Consider the following 14,669-nt stretch of genomic DNA (forward strand, 5'->3'; position numbering starts at 1 on the left):
ATCACAGACCTCTTTCTTCATCTTTCTACTTTTATTGTGGTTTTCACCTGCTGATCATGCAGATAAAAAAATGTTTTATTCCAATTACGACCGCGATTAACGAGCAACTCTTATCAGCTCTATAATCCACAACAGATAGTACCCTATACTGAAGGCCATTACTCTGGGCTGATCTTCACAGCCCTGTTGCCAGGACACAGTTACGCAGGACACATCCGCTGGTTACATTTTGTGCAACAAGCACCAGTGTTGCAAAACAACCATGGAAAAACCTCAGTACTCAAACTTCTCATTTAGATTAATTAATCAGAAGCTGTGCTGGGAACTGACACAGGACAAAATGTTCACATGGTCTCATTAAAAATTGTAGAACAATCAATAACTACTAACTTTTTCTTTTTTTAACATAATAGGGAAACTTGTTTTGTAAAAAAATTGCTGCAGAAAACAGAAAAGTATCAATGTCAACTGTCTTGGCCTGTAATAAATACAAATCAACATGTAGTAGGGGTAACCAATTTTTTAATTTAATTTAGATATGAAAAGCTTCATAAAAACCTTTGTTTTTCCAAATTGTGAGATGGAGGTGAGTTGTTAATCATATTCTTGGAATGGACAGGAATGAAATAATGTTAAAACACTGCAATAACATGGGCAGTTTTTGCTACATTAATACAATTTTCCATTTACATGACGTCACAGAGGTCAAGAAACAAGATCCAGCAGCTGCCTGCATCCACAGAAACCATGTCAGTAAAAAAAAGAGAAAGAAAAACACACGTGGGACATCATCGCAAGATCAGCTGTGACAAATTCCACACATACTGCTCCTGGTAAACATAAATGTGCTTTGAAGTTGAAGAAATGAAAATGTAAAGAAGAGGTATGTGAAAACAAGTATGACAAACAAAGTAAGACTACATCCACATGAAGCCGTGTAATTTTTAAAAACGCAGTTAATGTTTTCATTCAGCAAACAATGAACCAGATATCGCGGCTGATATCTGGTAAGGAGTGGCTCCAAACCCCTTTAAATTTTTCATCTGTTTCCTCTTTGCAATCACCTATTTTGTATTTTGTCCTCACTTAATATTTATGTTTCTGTTTCTACTGCCAGAAAACAGAACAAGTATAGAATCATGATTTAAAAGCTGGTCATAAACACTAAATGTTAACATTATTTTTATTACTGTTTAATCAATATGTCAAAGTGACCTCGTTTTGTTCGATCGATAGTCCAAAGATATTCAGTTATAAAACAGAAAAACAAAACAAATGCTCATATTTTGGACGTTGGAACCAGCGCCTGTTAACAATTAACACATCATCAGAGCTGCTGCAGATCATCGTTCTGTTGATTGACTAATCGTTTCGGCTAAGTGTGACATACTGACAAAATGAACACTAATGCTGTTCAGTAACAACAGATGTGTTGTGTGATCTGTTGTAGTATTAAAATGAGTGATCAAAAAGAAAAATAGAGGCAACTAAAGATTGTCCTGTTCAGCTGGTGTTTTAAAGGCTGCCTCAGGATGAGGACAGACGGTGGAGAACGGAAAGAAAAATGTGTTTTTAAATTTAGCCGGATTAATGTGGACGTACTCTGGATCAGTGCAATAAAAGTAAAACAAAAAGCACTCGGTCTGGATGCTGGCTACTGGCTCTCTGCAGCAGCTGGTTGTGAGACTTTTCACATTGTCATCTCTTCAGTTTGCTGAGGCTTCGACAGCCTCATCAGCTTCACAAGTCCCTGATTTGACGCTAGGTTTTTCATCAGCTGGACCCGTGTTCAGTGAAGGGGAAGAACTTCAGCCACCGGCAGGTAAACTTTAACCGTGGCTTTTTGATTTGTCCGCTATCCGAGCCATTTTGAAAGGTAACCAGCCAGGACCTGGAGGTCCTCTCCTGTGCTCTGAGCTGGCTGGTGAATTCATCAAAGTGGCTGGTCAAGCTTTGGAACATCAAAGTTTGGTTTCCTGCCCTTCCCAATCTTTGTTTTCAGTGCAAATCAGTAAGAAGAGTCTCTCTTACATCCACTGTGCCTCACACTGAAGGAGCTATAACAAAGTGCCTCAGTTTGCAGGGAACTTTTTCTTTCATTCTTTTTTTTTTTGTGGAAAAAATCTCAGTAACAAAACTATAATCTCAGTTAAAATAACAAGGAAAAATATACACAAATATATGTTTACAATATATTATGTACATTTACACAAGCTCTTTAAAAAGACAATGAACACAAGGCTGCCTCTTCAAAAGTGTTCACAAAGAAAAGTGCCATCATCGTGTTGCAATATGTAAACAGGAGACACTGATCGTGCTGCTGCTGGTGACGACCTCAAACTCTTTCTGCGCTCTTTCTTTCACGTTTTCCTCTTCAAAATAACAGTCTGCTCACAAACTCAATCACAATCAATCTTATTTTCTATTTCCCCTGTCAACAAAAAGGCAGAAAATATTTGACAAACTCCTGACATACACAGCATGTCAGTCACATCTCCAGCAACAACACAGCGTCTCCAAAATGTTCACAAATGCAGGCAGCGTGTTGGTTAATGGGAAATTGTAGTTAAGTTAATAAAAACTCCCTACATTTTATTGCAGTGTGTTAAAGGCCAAACTCCATTTATCGCATTATAATTTTTCCAATCGTTGGCGTTCATCATTAATCAGATTTCGGATAGGTCAGCTCCAATTTGAAAATCCAGACTGTGGTCATGACGTATCTTGCACCTTCAGCAGCGACTTTAAATGAACAGTCATTTGCTCTCGGCTTTGGTTGCTATGTTGAGGCTCGTTTTCTCCGACCCAGTGACTGGGCGGTTTAGGTAAGACACTGGGTGAGGGCGGCTCACTGAACTTAGCTCCAGCATAGACTTTCTCACCATCTTTGAGGTATTCGGGCGCAGTTTCAGCAGGCGGTGCGCTCACGATCTTCACGTTGTTGGAGGCATGGAGAGGTTTTTTCTGCTCTCGGGGTGAAGGCTGGCGAAGAGGGGAGGGCTTACTGGGGCTGCTGTGATCCTTCTTCTTTGTAGTGTGAGAAGCACCTGGTGTTTGGTCCTGCTTGGGCTTGTGGCTCCGGGCGTTCACATTTTGGGTCATTTGCTCGTGTCTGGGAAGGTTGCGGGCAGTTTGGCTTCCTGGCTGCACGGCCCCTCGCTCCGATCTACCACCTTTGGATTTCAGCAGCTACAAAACAGAAATAAGCAGTTATTGATCCAGGAGTGTAATCCTGGTATTGAATTCATTTAAAATGAGTTATCATCATGCTGTCTGCAAAAGTTGATCTTTGACCTTGTAAACAAAATGTCTTAAATATGTAATAACCAATTTTTTGGCCACTTGGGGGCAGCAGCAACAACACAGCACTGACATATCACAACATACATTTCATCACCTTTGAAGCTGGTATGGTGAACTTGCTGATTTACACATCCAGCAGTGAAATGCTATATGTCACAATACTGATAATCAGTCACATTGTCTGTGGATTAAGTACAAAGCTAGGACATTGTTAGCTTAGCATCAGAGCTGAAACAATTAGTCGACTATTTTCAATTGTTTTTATTTATTTTTTTAAAAAAGCTAATTTTTTGGTTCCAACTTCCCAATTCACTCTTCCATCAAACATCTTTCACAAACCTCATGTCCCCTCTTTTTATCCTCTAATACCTGACCTATCAAATTAAACACACAAATTCATATTCTATTAAAAATGTCTTCTACGCCAAGTTACACAGGAGTCTTGATGTAAGTACCTGCCCATAATAACTACAAACTTAAAGTCAGCAACCCGCTGCTCTGTGACAAAGTTTAACACACTTCCATCATCATAAAACATCTGTGACGCCTTTTCTTTTGAGTGTTGTGAAACCTGCAGCTTCCTCTCCTCTTATGTCAGCAGTGCACAACCTGGGGAATTTTTTCTTTCTCAGTGAAGCAGCTGGTAGAAAGAGGAAGACAGACTAGTTCATCACATGACTACTTTCACCACCGCAAGGATTAGTAACTGCGTCACTTGACACTGCCTCAGGCACTACAGTGGGTACAGTCACAATTAAACCCACTTTGTTTCAGGAATGCTTCAAAGTTTTGTTTAATAAAATTTAAAGCCTAAAAAGAACTTGTGAGCACCTAAACTTCAAAAATAGTCATATAAATAGGTCTGAAATTAATTATTATTTTCTCTCGGTATTTCAGTTCACTGTCATTAAGGAAGTAAACTGGGAAACACTCACATTTAAGGAGTCAAAACATGGTGTTTTAACTTTTAAAAAAAAGTTAAACTATCAAACAATCACCAAAGCTGTTGCCAGCTGATGTTCTGCCAATTTACAAATTAACTAGGAAGCTCTCATGAGAGGAAGATTTGTCAAATCTGAGGTGCTGGTGCTTCACTTGACTATCTCCAAGTGAAGTCAGGGATTTATTTTACTTTCGACTGCACTACCTTTATCTGTCAGTAGTTACTTTACAGGTAAATATTCTTACATATAATTCATATGAAAAGCTCATAATGTAATGATGCATATATAATTATCAAACAGTCAAAATACAACAGTATTTTTACAGTGTGTTTTGATGATGGCAGCTACAAACGGGGAACTTGCCTCTTTCTTGGCCCCCTGGTTGAGATGATGGAGGGTCAGTACGGTCTGTGTACCGGCAGGGAGCTCGGTACCGGGCTGAGCCGCAGGTTTGTTCGCAGGTGAAGCCGTCAGCGTGTTGTTGTTGTTGTGGTCGGACAGGTGTATGCTGGGACCGTTTCTCGCAGGTTTCTGATGGTGCAGCGGCGCCGTCGTCCGCAGCTTCCTCCCTCCTTTCTTCAGCAGCGCCTGCCTCGCTTTGTTGCCCGTGTTCACCCCATCGCCGCTGGAAATCAACGTTACCGGGTTGTTGTTTTCGACGTTGCCGATGTTGGCTTCATCGCTGTGAACCGGAGATCCGTCTAACATTTCTCTGAAGTGGCGAAAACATAAACGGGCTGTTAAATTCCTCTGCAGCTCAGTTGTTTTAGCTAACAACGTCACAAGCTAACAGTTAGCTAAGTGGATAATACACTTTTATATCCAAGTTGCCCTCCCGAAGAAAAAACTGCTCAACGATTAAAACGTTATATTGTCGTCTCAAAAGTTCCTGCGTGGAAACTAGTCGGGTTTTGATTATTTCGGCTGTTAAAATGATCGATGGACGTCTTACTCCGCGATGGCGCGTCTGTGCTAGTAAGCTCGTAAAAGCAGAAGTGGCACTAAAGCTAAATTGGTCAAAATAAAATACACGACTTCCGGTGGTGCCTTTCAAAATAAGACGGGTAAAGGCAAAGCACAGAGATGCATTGCGGACTGCGGAATCTGCAGTGCAGTCAGTGAATAGTCTGAATACGGATCAAATGCTGTAGTTTTACTCCCCACAGATATCTGACAGCTTTAGATATTAGTGATTTACCAGATGAAAATATTTGCATATAGATCAGCTCGTGTAATATGATGTTTTACTTCAGATTAAACTACACAAGTGTACTCAAAGTATAAATTGTAGAGGACCTATAATGCAGCATACAGTACGAGTACCTCGAATTTGTGCTTAATTACTGTCCTTACGTATGTGCTTTGCTACTCTTTATTACTTTTTAATGCAGAATTTACTTTATACACTATTATTGTGTTGACACATTCTCCCAACTTCTGGTATTATTCTGTGTAACTTGTTGTAGCTTCCGGGCCCCTGTTTCCAGTAAGGGGTGTTGCCAACTTCAACCTGTCAGTGACGTTTTACCTTTTAATTTGGCTGCACCTTTGAAAGGCTGGTATGTTAATAATACAGTGGGTAAGTTTCGGTTTGTAATTACGTGACTGGCCAAAACCAGACCTGTTGAAGCTTGTTAATGTGCTGGTCTCCAACCTGGATTACCAACTGAGCAAAGAGCTGGTTTGTTGTAAAGTTGTGTTTGATTAAATTCAGTAATAGTCAGCAAACCTAAGTCAGAGTATTATTGTTTCATCATAGCAAAGCTGTAAAGCAATCTCAATTATTTCATATAATCAATGACCTGAAAAAAGTTGTATATGCTGTGAAATAAATTCATCTTGCCTAATTCTAACTTGTGAGAATTGTTGCTGTTTTGTAATAAATAAATACAGTATGTGTAGTATGTATGAACAAACACACATCCACTGACACTGATTTAGTATCACACAGTTTTACTGTAGAAAACGTTTGATCACTTTTTGCTCAAAACAGACCCAAAACTCAGCTTCATGACAATCAGTAAAACACGTGTCTGTGTGTATTTTCACTACATCTACATTGTCGTCATTCATTTGTAAAGCCAGGATGAACTTGTTCAAAAAACACTGACGATAAATTTGTGGGCTGGTACTTTTTTCATACAGTACATGTCTTAAGTGCACAAAAGTTCAAAAATCTATTAATCATGAGTGAAAAAACACAGGCGCTTTAATCCACCACATAATAGGCTAATAAGTATTTGGCAAAGAGAACCGAGAAACTGAAAGGCAAATCTGAAACTCACATGGGAGGACATATTAAAGGTTTGTTTCAGTACAAAAAATAGATATATAAACAATATACAAATACAACAAAAACATCTAAATATCCATCCCTGTGAGTGCAGTACATATCATTTGTCACCATGATGTTTGAAGGCAAATCAAAGAAACATTGAGGGTCCGGGAGGCGGTAACTTCGTCTGGGTGTTGGAGGCAGCGTCAGGGCTCAGGGCTGTGCTTCAGCTTCAGGGTCGTCATAGATGTAGCTGCCGACGCCTCCAGTGTTTACACCTGAGAGAGCAGGACACGGCCTTTAACTTTGAAGGGTCAGTGGGAGATAGTTTTGACAATGTGCAGAGGTTTTCAGATCGTTTCCCTTTCGACTTCTGTCATTAGTGATCACAAATACACATTAACACAGGTCCTGATGTAGGTCGTATGACGTAACGTGAAATACTGACTCATGAAAGACTGGAAACACTGGAAAGAACACATGAAATATTTAAGATAAATAGCTGAAGAAATGTACATATTGGAACAATAAACATTTTTAGGTCAATCTCAGCCTGAAGTTTGGAGTAGCTCTTGTAAATGAACTGGTTTCTGTCTGCTATTATTTCCCTTTGCAGACTGATCGTGGCTCAAAGACAGTCTCTCTCTAAGCACTGGCGCACCCTGCTGTCCAGTTCCCTGTGCTGCATCAAAAGTGTTTCTTGCTTCATACCTTTGGGTCCAAACAGCACAGCGTAGCACGGTTTGTGGCAGTACGGCTGTCCATCATGCTGTAACAGAGAGACAATAATTACACATACTGATGTTTCATCACCTAAACTTTCAGCAACATAAGATCATCAGTAATGTCAGTAAAAGTAACAAGAACTATATGAACCTCATCAGAATATATCAAATCAAGGTATTTTCTGCCTGTAAAATGCATTCATTTTTCTCTTTAGTAAAACGCCCTACGATCATAAACCTGTATCTCACCTCTGCATGGCTGCCAGGAGCCAGAGTCTTACTGCATCTCTCACAGCGCAGACAGGGCCGGTGCCAGTTCTTCCCGAGAGACGACACCTTCTCAGCTGCGCGCACACACACACACACACACACACACACACACAGGCCACCATGGAGATAGTCACTATGGCAACAAGCCGACTTAGTCACCGAGACACATTCCAACACTCAACTAATAGAGAGATATGAAGGCACACGATCTGCTCACCAAAATATACCGTCTTGTTGCATCTGGGACAGATGTTGGGTCCTCCAGAGAAAGATGAAAAGCTTGCAGCTGGAGAAGCAACAGTGGACATTATTATTCTGATATGTAGACTTACAAGTTTTTAGGGAGAATCAACTTGTCTGCTGTGTGTGTGTGTGTGTGTGTGTGGGGGGGGGGGGGGGGGGGGGGGGTCACACACAATCTCTCATGTCATCACTTTGACTGAAAAATCTTCATCTGCATCAGTGTGTGTGTGTGTGTGTGTGTGTGTGTGTGTGAGTTTCCTGACAGTTTGATATATTTTCTTCCTCTGTGAGTTTCTCCTTTTGTCATCCTGATTTCCCTCTGTCTTCAGTGATGTGCAGATAAAGAGACCTAAACTTCCTTCTTCCTAATCTGTCCAGAGCGTGTTCTATTCTAACAGACGCTGAATGTCTCTGACAGTTTTTCTATTTTTTGCTCCTCATATTTCTCACCCTTCACTGGTCCCCGTGCAGGGGCTTTTTTCTCCTCCTGTGGTTTAGCATCTGTTTCCATGGAAACGGCTGCAGGGGCTTCGTTGACAGGAGTGTCATACACATAGGAACCAGCTCCGCCGATATTCACACCTAAAAATACATGGAAATCTTGCACTTACAAACCATGGCATTATCATTATGCCCCATTTCCACTTTTCAAGTGTGAAGAAGAGGAAACGGCACCTTTTGGTCCAAAGAGGGCAGCGTAGCAGGGCTTGTGGCAATAAGGCTTCCCATCATGCTGTAAAAGACGAGGGAGGAGGGACAGTAAGAAAACGCAACCATTCCTCAGAGACTCCGAGTGAATCTAAGCTAAACCGACTGTTTTTACTGTTCTGACCCAGAGTGGGAAAGTTTAGTTAAACATATTTTTGTTTTCAGTCTGTTTGGATTCACATAATGCCAAATAACAAGTGAGCCAGAACTTATTCACATGAGTTTATAAGACTTGTCTGCTCTCTGTTATTTTCTCTTCTCACACCAATTTATAACACATGACAAAAGAGCTACATATCAGTATCAGTCTATCATATGGTCTGTTTATCATCACTTCATCTTACTATTCTCTGTGAAAGCCAGAAAAGACTAATTACTCTTTTTTTATAACTATGAGCTGTTTAAAACTGTCAACGTCTTTTCCAGTAAAAATCTTGGCTTTAGTGACCACATATATTTTTAGACATGAAATATGCAACACTGGTGGCTTCATCGATCTATTAAAGCGATGTATTTTTAGACATGGACGTGTGTGACGTAAAAAGTTCAGTGAGTTTACTCAGTAACAAAGTATGTTTATTTATTTTAAGGTACAACTTTAAGGTACTTGAGGTCTTTTAATTATCATTTCATGCCTCTACTTCACTACATTTAAGATACTTTCAGACATCTCAGTGCAGCTGTTTTTTTTTTATTGAGGTATAACCTGTTTTATTTTGGTCTCTAACCTCTCCCTCTCGTTTCAGATCCACCTGCTCTGATTGCCTGCCCTGCCCTGATGTGTTGCACCTGTGTCTAACTGTCTCCTCCTCTGTGCTCCCTGCTCTTTGTCTTTGATCTCTGTGACAGTGTTAGTTTTCCAGTATTTTTGCCTTAAGAGTTTCCTGACCTTGAGTTTGCCTTACCCTCTGGATTTGTTTGTCTTCCTGCCTGTGAACCAAATGTTTTTACGAGTAAAGACTTTACCCGGACAAACTGAACCAAAAATAAACTAAATACGAATAAACTTAATGTGAACAGATCCTCAAACTAAAGAAGAGGAATAACTTTTTAACCTTTGATGACAGAGAATGTAACCTCAGCATGAAGGGCATACCGTTTCTTTGTGGTCAAATTTGTGCAGTCATTGTACAGCCTTTCCTGTGTGGTTTCCTCTGGGTTAGAAAGTCAGTTGAGTGACTGTACAAATGTGACCACAGAGAAACACAGCACTTCCTGCTGAGGTTACAGTGCATATTTGAATCAGCCTACACAACTATTCACATTATAAATCACAAAAGTTAAAGCTTTTGATCAGATTCATCACTTTAAAGTGGAAATCCTGAGGTCAGCTCCTCTCACCTCAGCATGGCCTCCTGGATTCAAAGTCTTGTTGCAGCGCTCACATTTCAGACAGAACTTGTGCCAGTCTTTCCCTAAAGACGACACCTTCTCCGCTGTGGAAGAAAAGGAGGCAGAAATCAGGAATTTACATCAAACTGCATCATCAAACAACAGTTACATGCTCATGAGACATTAAGCTCCACATCTAACTGAGGTTCTCTCAGCCAAGGGTCACCTGGTTTTAGTGGGGTACCCCAAAAATGCACCAAAGACAGAATCAAGATCCAATCATCCAAGCCATGCCAAGTGCAACCAGGTGTGGGTTAATTTCAAAACACACACAGAAACACTGGAAGAACTGCGAGTCCTTCAGTGCAGAGAAGGGAAAAGATTTGACAGACAGCTTAGATAGCACAGCAGAACTGCAGAGCTTTTCAAGCTTGGCATTCCTCCTCAGACAGCATCCCTTTGCCTCTGCTTTGAACAGCTCTCCTCATTTTTATGTGCAATCTTCACTATGTCTTCAAACAAGCTGATTTTAATCCCAGATGTAAAGGAGGTCAAGGTTAAAATGTGACTATTTATTCAAACACAATCCACAGTGCAGCAGCTATTTCATTTTTTGAATAAACAAGACCTAAGTAAAAAGTAAGAGCGGAGGAGTTTGTTATAAATTCAGGCCATGAGTCTAGGTGATAAGACAGCACTTGACAGATACTTAAGAGTTCATATCAACCTGAAGCACATTCCTTCCCCAGCGCTCTGAAGGGCAGCGCAATGACTCAGACAGATTTTCACTTTCATATCAATTCAAACTTTCTGCATGACCTTAACCTCAAATATGTTCGTCCATCCCTGCAGCTTTATTGACACTACATTCTGTTCAAGCACCTGGTTAGCTTAGCTTAGAATGAAGACTGGAAACAGAGGGGAACAGCTAGCCTAGCTCTGTCCAAACCTAACAATATCCACCTTCCAGCACCTGTAAGCTAATTAAAACGTTACATCTGATTTGTGAGGATAAAAACCAAAGTGGAAAAATGACAATTCATTGGGCTATTTCTTGGCTAGGACCAGTTGCCAGGCAACTAGCTGTGATTTCAGGAAGTTACTACTCCTGGCCAAGAAATAGTTGTGTTGCTGCTAATAGTTGGATTTTGTTACCTTGGACACAGACGAGCTAAATGTGTCCCCCTGCCTCCAGCTTTTATGCTAAGCTAAGTTAGCCGGCTGTTGGCAGATACAGATATGAGATTGGTATCAGTCTGTCAATATTAAACAATGTGTGAAAACGTCAACAGAATTATGGAAACTCCCAGAAAAGTTAAACTGCACAAACCTCCCCCTCTTCTGTCCTCTGCCCCCCAAAATGTTTGAGTCCCTGAGGAGAAGCCTTTGACCAAACTACTCAGTGTCATTCAGAGAGACGTTTGTAGAAAGGACAGAAGGATGAACAGAGGGAGAGAAACTTTCCCTAACAGTCATTTATCTGTTTGTCCTCCTCCCAAAATATCCCTGCAGATACACTGAGGCCCTGATACAACATGACACTTCCTGTTTAGGCTCACTGACTGGCCAGCCTGTCACTGTGATATGTGACAGTAAGTCACCTTGGCACACAGGGAGCACTGTGCACTGATGGTGGATGGCATGTATGTGTGTAACAAGTCAAGTGTACAAACATCAGTTTCATTATCTTTGCATAACCTTCAAAATTAATCACATTACCCCACTGTTATATTTCATATAAACAAAGTAGATAAAGTTCTGAGCTTGCAGTCTATTAAATGCATCTCAAACGGAATAAATTCACCATGCACCTGCAAAACAGCAGCTGCCTGGGGGAACGTATTCCTTCTGAGGTGCACATTTCATTTTGGCATCAGATTTACTGCAGAGTTTCAAGCAGGCAGATTGAGAGATCAGTGTGTTTGGCTGAGCCAACAGGGCGTGGTTTACTGCTGTTCTCTCCAGAGAGAATGAAGGAGAAAGAACAGAAAGAAAATCTATACAATGATCAGTGTGCAATCAATGAATTATTTACGATGCCATGTGGTGTGGCTCCAAAATGAAAAGGAGCTGAAAATTGATATATGGTGGCTAAACCCCCTCTTTAAACTAGAACATAACTGCTTATCAACACCAGTGTCCAGTGACCACTGATGAACTGATAAATGTGAATGCGAAGCTGTCAGATAACACCATTCAAACAGGCTCACTGTAATCTTATCCAAAGACCCTGAACCCACCACAGTCTGGTTTGAGCCTGGGACTCACCATCTGAGGCATTTATGTTGAGACACTGTCACTTTCCTTTCACTAACAAACTGCTAATCTTGTATTTAGGAAAAGGACGGGAGCATGCTGATACAGCCCGGGGCAGACTCCAGATAATTACAGTAAGAGCTTATTAGTGAGTATTAGCAGGTATTAGCGACGGGTATTAGCTGTTTTTGGCCCTGCTGGAAAACGACTGTACTCCTACATATTCCTGATGAAGCCATCTGATGTATTCAGGCTGCAACTAACAACCATTCTCATTATCAATTAATCTGCCAATTAGTCTAGTAATTGATTAGTCTAAAAACTAATAAAAAATAGTCATCACAGTTTCCTAGAGGCTGAGGTGTGTTCATCAAATAAACCTAAAACTATTCTCTACTAGTCTCTTTGGTTGATGTATTCAACTCCAGAGCTTTAAAGGTGAATTTAAACAATCATTTGTTATAATGTTCTCATTCCTACAACAAGGTTTTACAGATATAATTCCATAAAAATGCACAGTCATGAATTAAAACACCAATGATCTCCATGTCTGTCAGAAGAACTGCTGTGATCAGACACAATGACTTTATCAAATCTATGGATTCATGAAACAAAAGCCTTTTTATGAATGGGTGATATACGTCAGCATGGCCTCCTGGCCTGTGATGGATCTGCCTAACACACGGACCCAGCTCACTGGAAACACACAGTATGGATTAGATAAGATGAAGCAGTGAAGAACAGCAGACATCACACTCATGCTAACACTCCCACCCAGCAGGCGAGTCAAAGCCATCGCCTCTGGTCACAATCACGATGCTGGGCGGCTCCGGCTGCACTCACCGAAATACACCGTCTTGTCACATTTAGGACATTTCGACGCCATGTTCCGTGAAAACCGGATCGGGACAGAGTGAACGGGTCGTTTTCAGTCGGTCCTGTCTGTCTCCTGTCTCTGTCTGCAGCTGCAGCGGCGCAGACACACCTCAGAGGATGGCGGGGATGGTGATGGTGATGAGGATGATGGGAGTGACCGAGGCTCACATCCTCGCTTTCCTTCTTCTCCTTAATTTGCATAGCCCCGCCCTCGCGATGACATCATGCAGTAACAGTAGAGGAAATGGTACCAACACCCTGTCCCTATGTTTTCCTGACTGCATCTGTGTCTATTATAACTGTTACTTTATATTTCTGCTGCGCTATATTTCATTAGAAAACATTCTTTACTCCACTCACCCACTCACTATCTCCTTTACATTTATCTAACAGCCAGCTCTGTCTCCTAGAAATAACATTTAAATCCAATTAAACTGCAAGGACCTTTTCTGTGTTTCTGCTCATTAGGTCATGTTCTTATTCTTTCATGTCATATTGAATTTCCTGTTTTATTTAGGTTGTACTCACCCTCTCGTCTCATTTCAGAGTTTGCTTCCTGCACCTGTGATCGTCAGCCCCTTAATGTGTTGCACCTGTGTCTAATCATCTTCCTCCTGAGTGTATTTAGTCTGTGTGCTCCCTGACCTCTGTGGACAACAAGCCTTCAAACATGTTCCTCTGTGTCTGTCTGACGTCTAATCACTAGATTACAGAACATAACATACATCAGTTAGCCATAATATGAAAGCAGGAAACTGGTTTTAATGTTGTGTTTATCCATGGCTTGTTTCAAAGAGTTCCTACTGACTCATCACTAATGTGATTTAAAGTTTGTATTGTAGTTTAAATTATTCCCCATGGCTTCATGGCTTAACAAAGTTAGGAAATACACTGATTAAAACAGGTGATTGGTTTTAATGTTGTGGCTGATTGGTTTATAGTTCCAGTATTCAGTTATTATTTTGTCCTGCTAACGGCACGATGACGTTAATTCGCACATCTGTGGCTGCTAAAGAGCTAAAACTCTCCACAGTAACACACCGGTGCTTTTATTTTGGAAATGCAATTAATCCTAAATCCTAGCAATGTTGCCTGCCCTGCATTCGTCAGTGTCGCTCCTCGGCTCTGTTTGTTGCCTCTGTGCGGTTGTTAGGTTACGCTTCCTGACAGTGCAGCTCTTCACCGGGAATGTTAAGTGATGCTCTGCAGCTCCCAAGAGTATTGCTCTGTATATTCTTGGCACCGTGATACTAGAAGGGCTGACACTGGATGGCCTTTAGTGTGTAATTAAGAATAAAAATAGATTACAATTGAAATGTAGCTTGTTTACTTTCTGTATTTTTAAGGCCAGGCTTTTAAAATATTTCACTTGAAACATTAAAAGAGCCGCTGCAGCTGCAACTGATTCATCACAAAAATTTAATAATTTAACAATTGAATTAGTGAATCTCTGTTATGGGCCCCTATAATTAGTTTGCTCCACATAATATACAATATACCATGCCACAAAAATGAAGGCAAACTGGAGACTGGGGACTAGAACACTAGAAGACACTGAGCAGTGGATATTCAAGCAGAAATGTTTTGTTAGTGGGACTTTCCTTTAAGTCTCATTGACTAACCAGTCATGCTGTATTTTCAATGAGATAAACACACATAAACAGAATCAGCAAAGATGGAAACAGTGGCAAATTTTTCCAGTTAGTGCACTTAGTCTTGAGCCATCTAGGGCCTGGG

General features: G+C 40.8%; 2 protein-coding genes across 2 annotated transcripts; both read right to left on the reverse strand.

Annotated features, from left to right (window-relative positions):
- Positions 1-505: 505 nt before the first annotated feature.
- Positions 506-5,243, reverse strand: pnrc1 (proline-rich nuclear receptor coactivator 1). Its single transcript, XM_018682897.2, has 2 exons — positions 4,611-5,243; positions 506-3,189 (listed from the first exon to the last, which is right to left on the reverse strand). Exons 1-2 carry the CDS (start codon positions 4,953-4,955, stop codon positions 2,713-2,715), a joined length of 822 nt encoding a protein of 273 aa, XP_018538413.1. The 5' UTR covers positions 4,956-5,243; the 3' UTR covers positions 506-2,712.
- A 940-nt stretch (positions 5,244-6,183) lies between these two features.
- Positions 6,184-13,092, reverse strand: crip2l (cysteine-rich protein 2-like). Its single transcript, XM_018682901.2, has 8 exons — positions 12,900-13,092; positions 9,810-9,904; positions 8,436-8,493; positions 8,211-8,342; positions 7,735-7,803; positions 7,497-7,591; positions 7,234-7,291; positions 6,184-6,800 (listed from the first exon to the last, which is right to left on the reverse strand). Exons 1-8 carry the CDS (start codon positions 12,940-12,942, stop codon positions 6,736-6,738), a joined length of 615 nt encoding a protein of 204 aa, XP_018538417.1. The 5' UTR covers positions 12,943-13,092; the 3' UTR covers positions 6,184-6,735.
- Between the last annotated feature and the right edge of the window lie 1,577 nt (positions 13,093-14,669).

This window comes from Lates calcarifer, linkage group LG7_1, assembly GCF_001640805.2.
Source record: "Lates calcarifer isolate ASB-BC8 linkage group LG7_1, TLL_Latcal_v3, whole genome shotgun sequence".
NCBI lineage: Eukaryota > Metazoa > Chordata > Actinopteri > Centropomidae > Lates > Lates calcarifer.

Coding starts and splice junctions, on each gene's coding strand:
- crip2l (XM_018682901.2), bottom strand. CDS start 12,942: ATGGCGTCGAAATGTCCTAAATGTGACAAGACGGTGTATTTCG. Junction 7,592..7,734: donor CAACAAGACGGTATATTTTG/GTGAGCAGATCG, acceptor GTGTGCGCGCAG/CTGAGAAGGTGTCGTCTCTC. Junction 6,801..7,233: donor TGTGCTGTTTGGACCCAAAG/GTATGAAGCAAG, acceptor CTGCTCTCTCAG/GTGTAAACACTGGAGGCGTC.
- pnrc1 (XM_018682897.2), bottom strand. CDS start 4,955: ATGTTAGACGGATCTCCGGTTCACAGCGATGAAGCCAACATCGGCAAC. Junction 3,190..4,610: donor ACCAGGGGGCCAAGAAAGAG/GCAAGTTCCCCG, acceptor TCTGTTTTGTAG/CTGCTGAAATCCAAAGGTGG.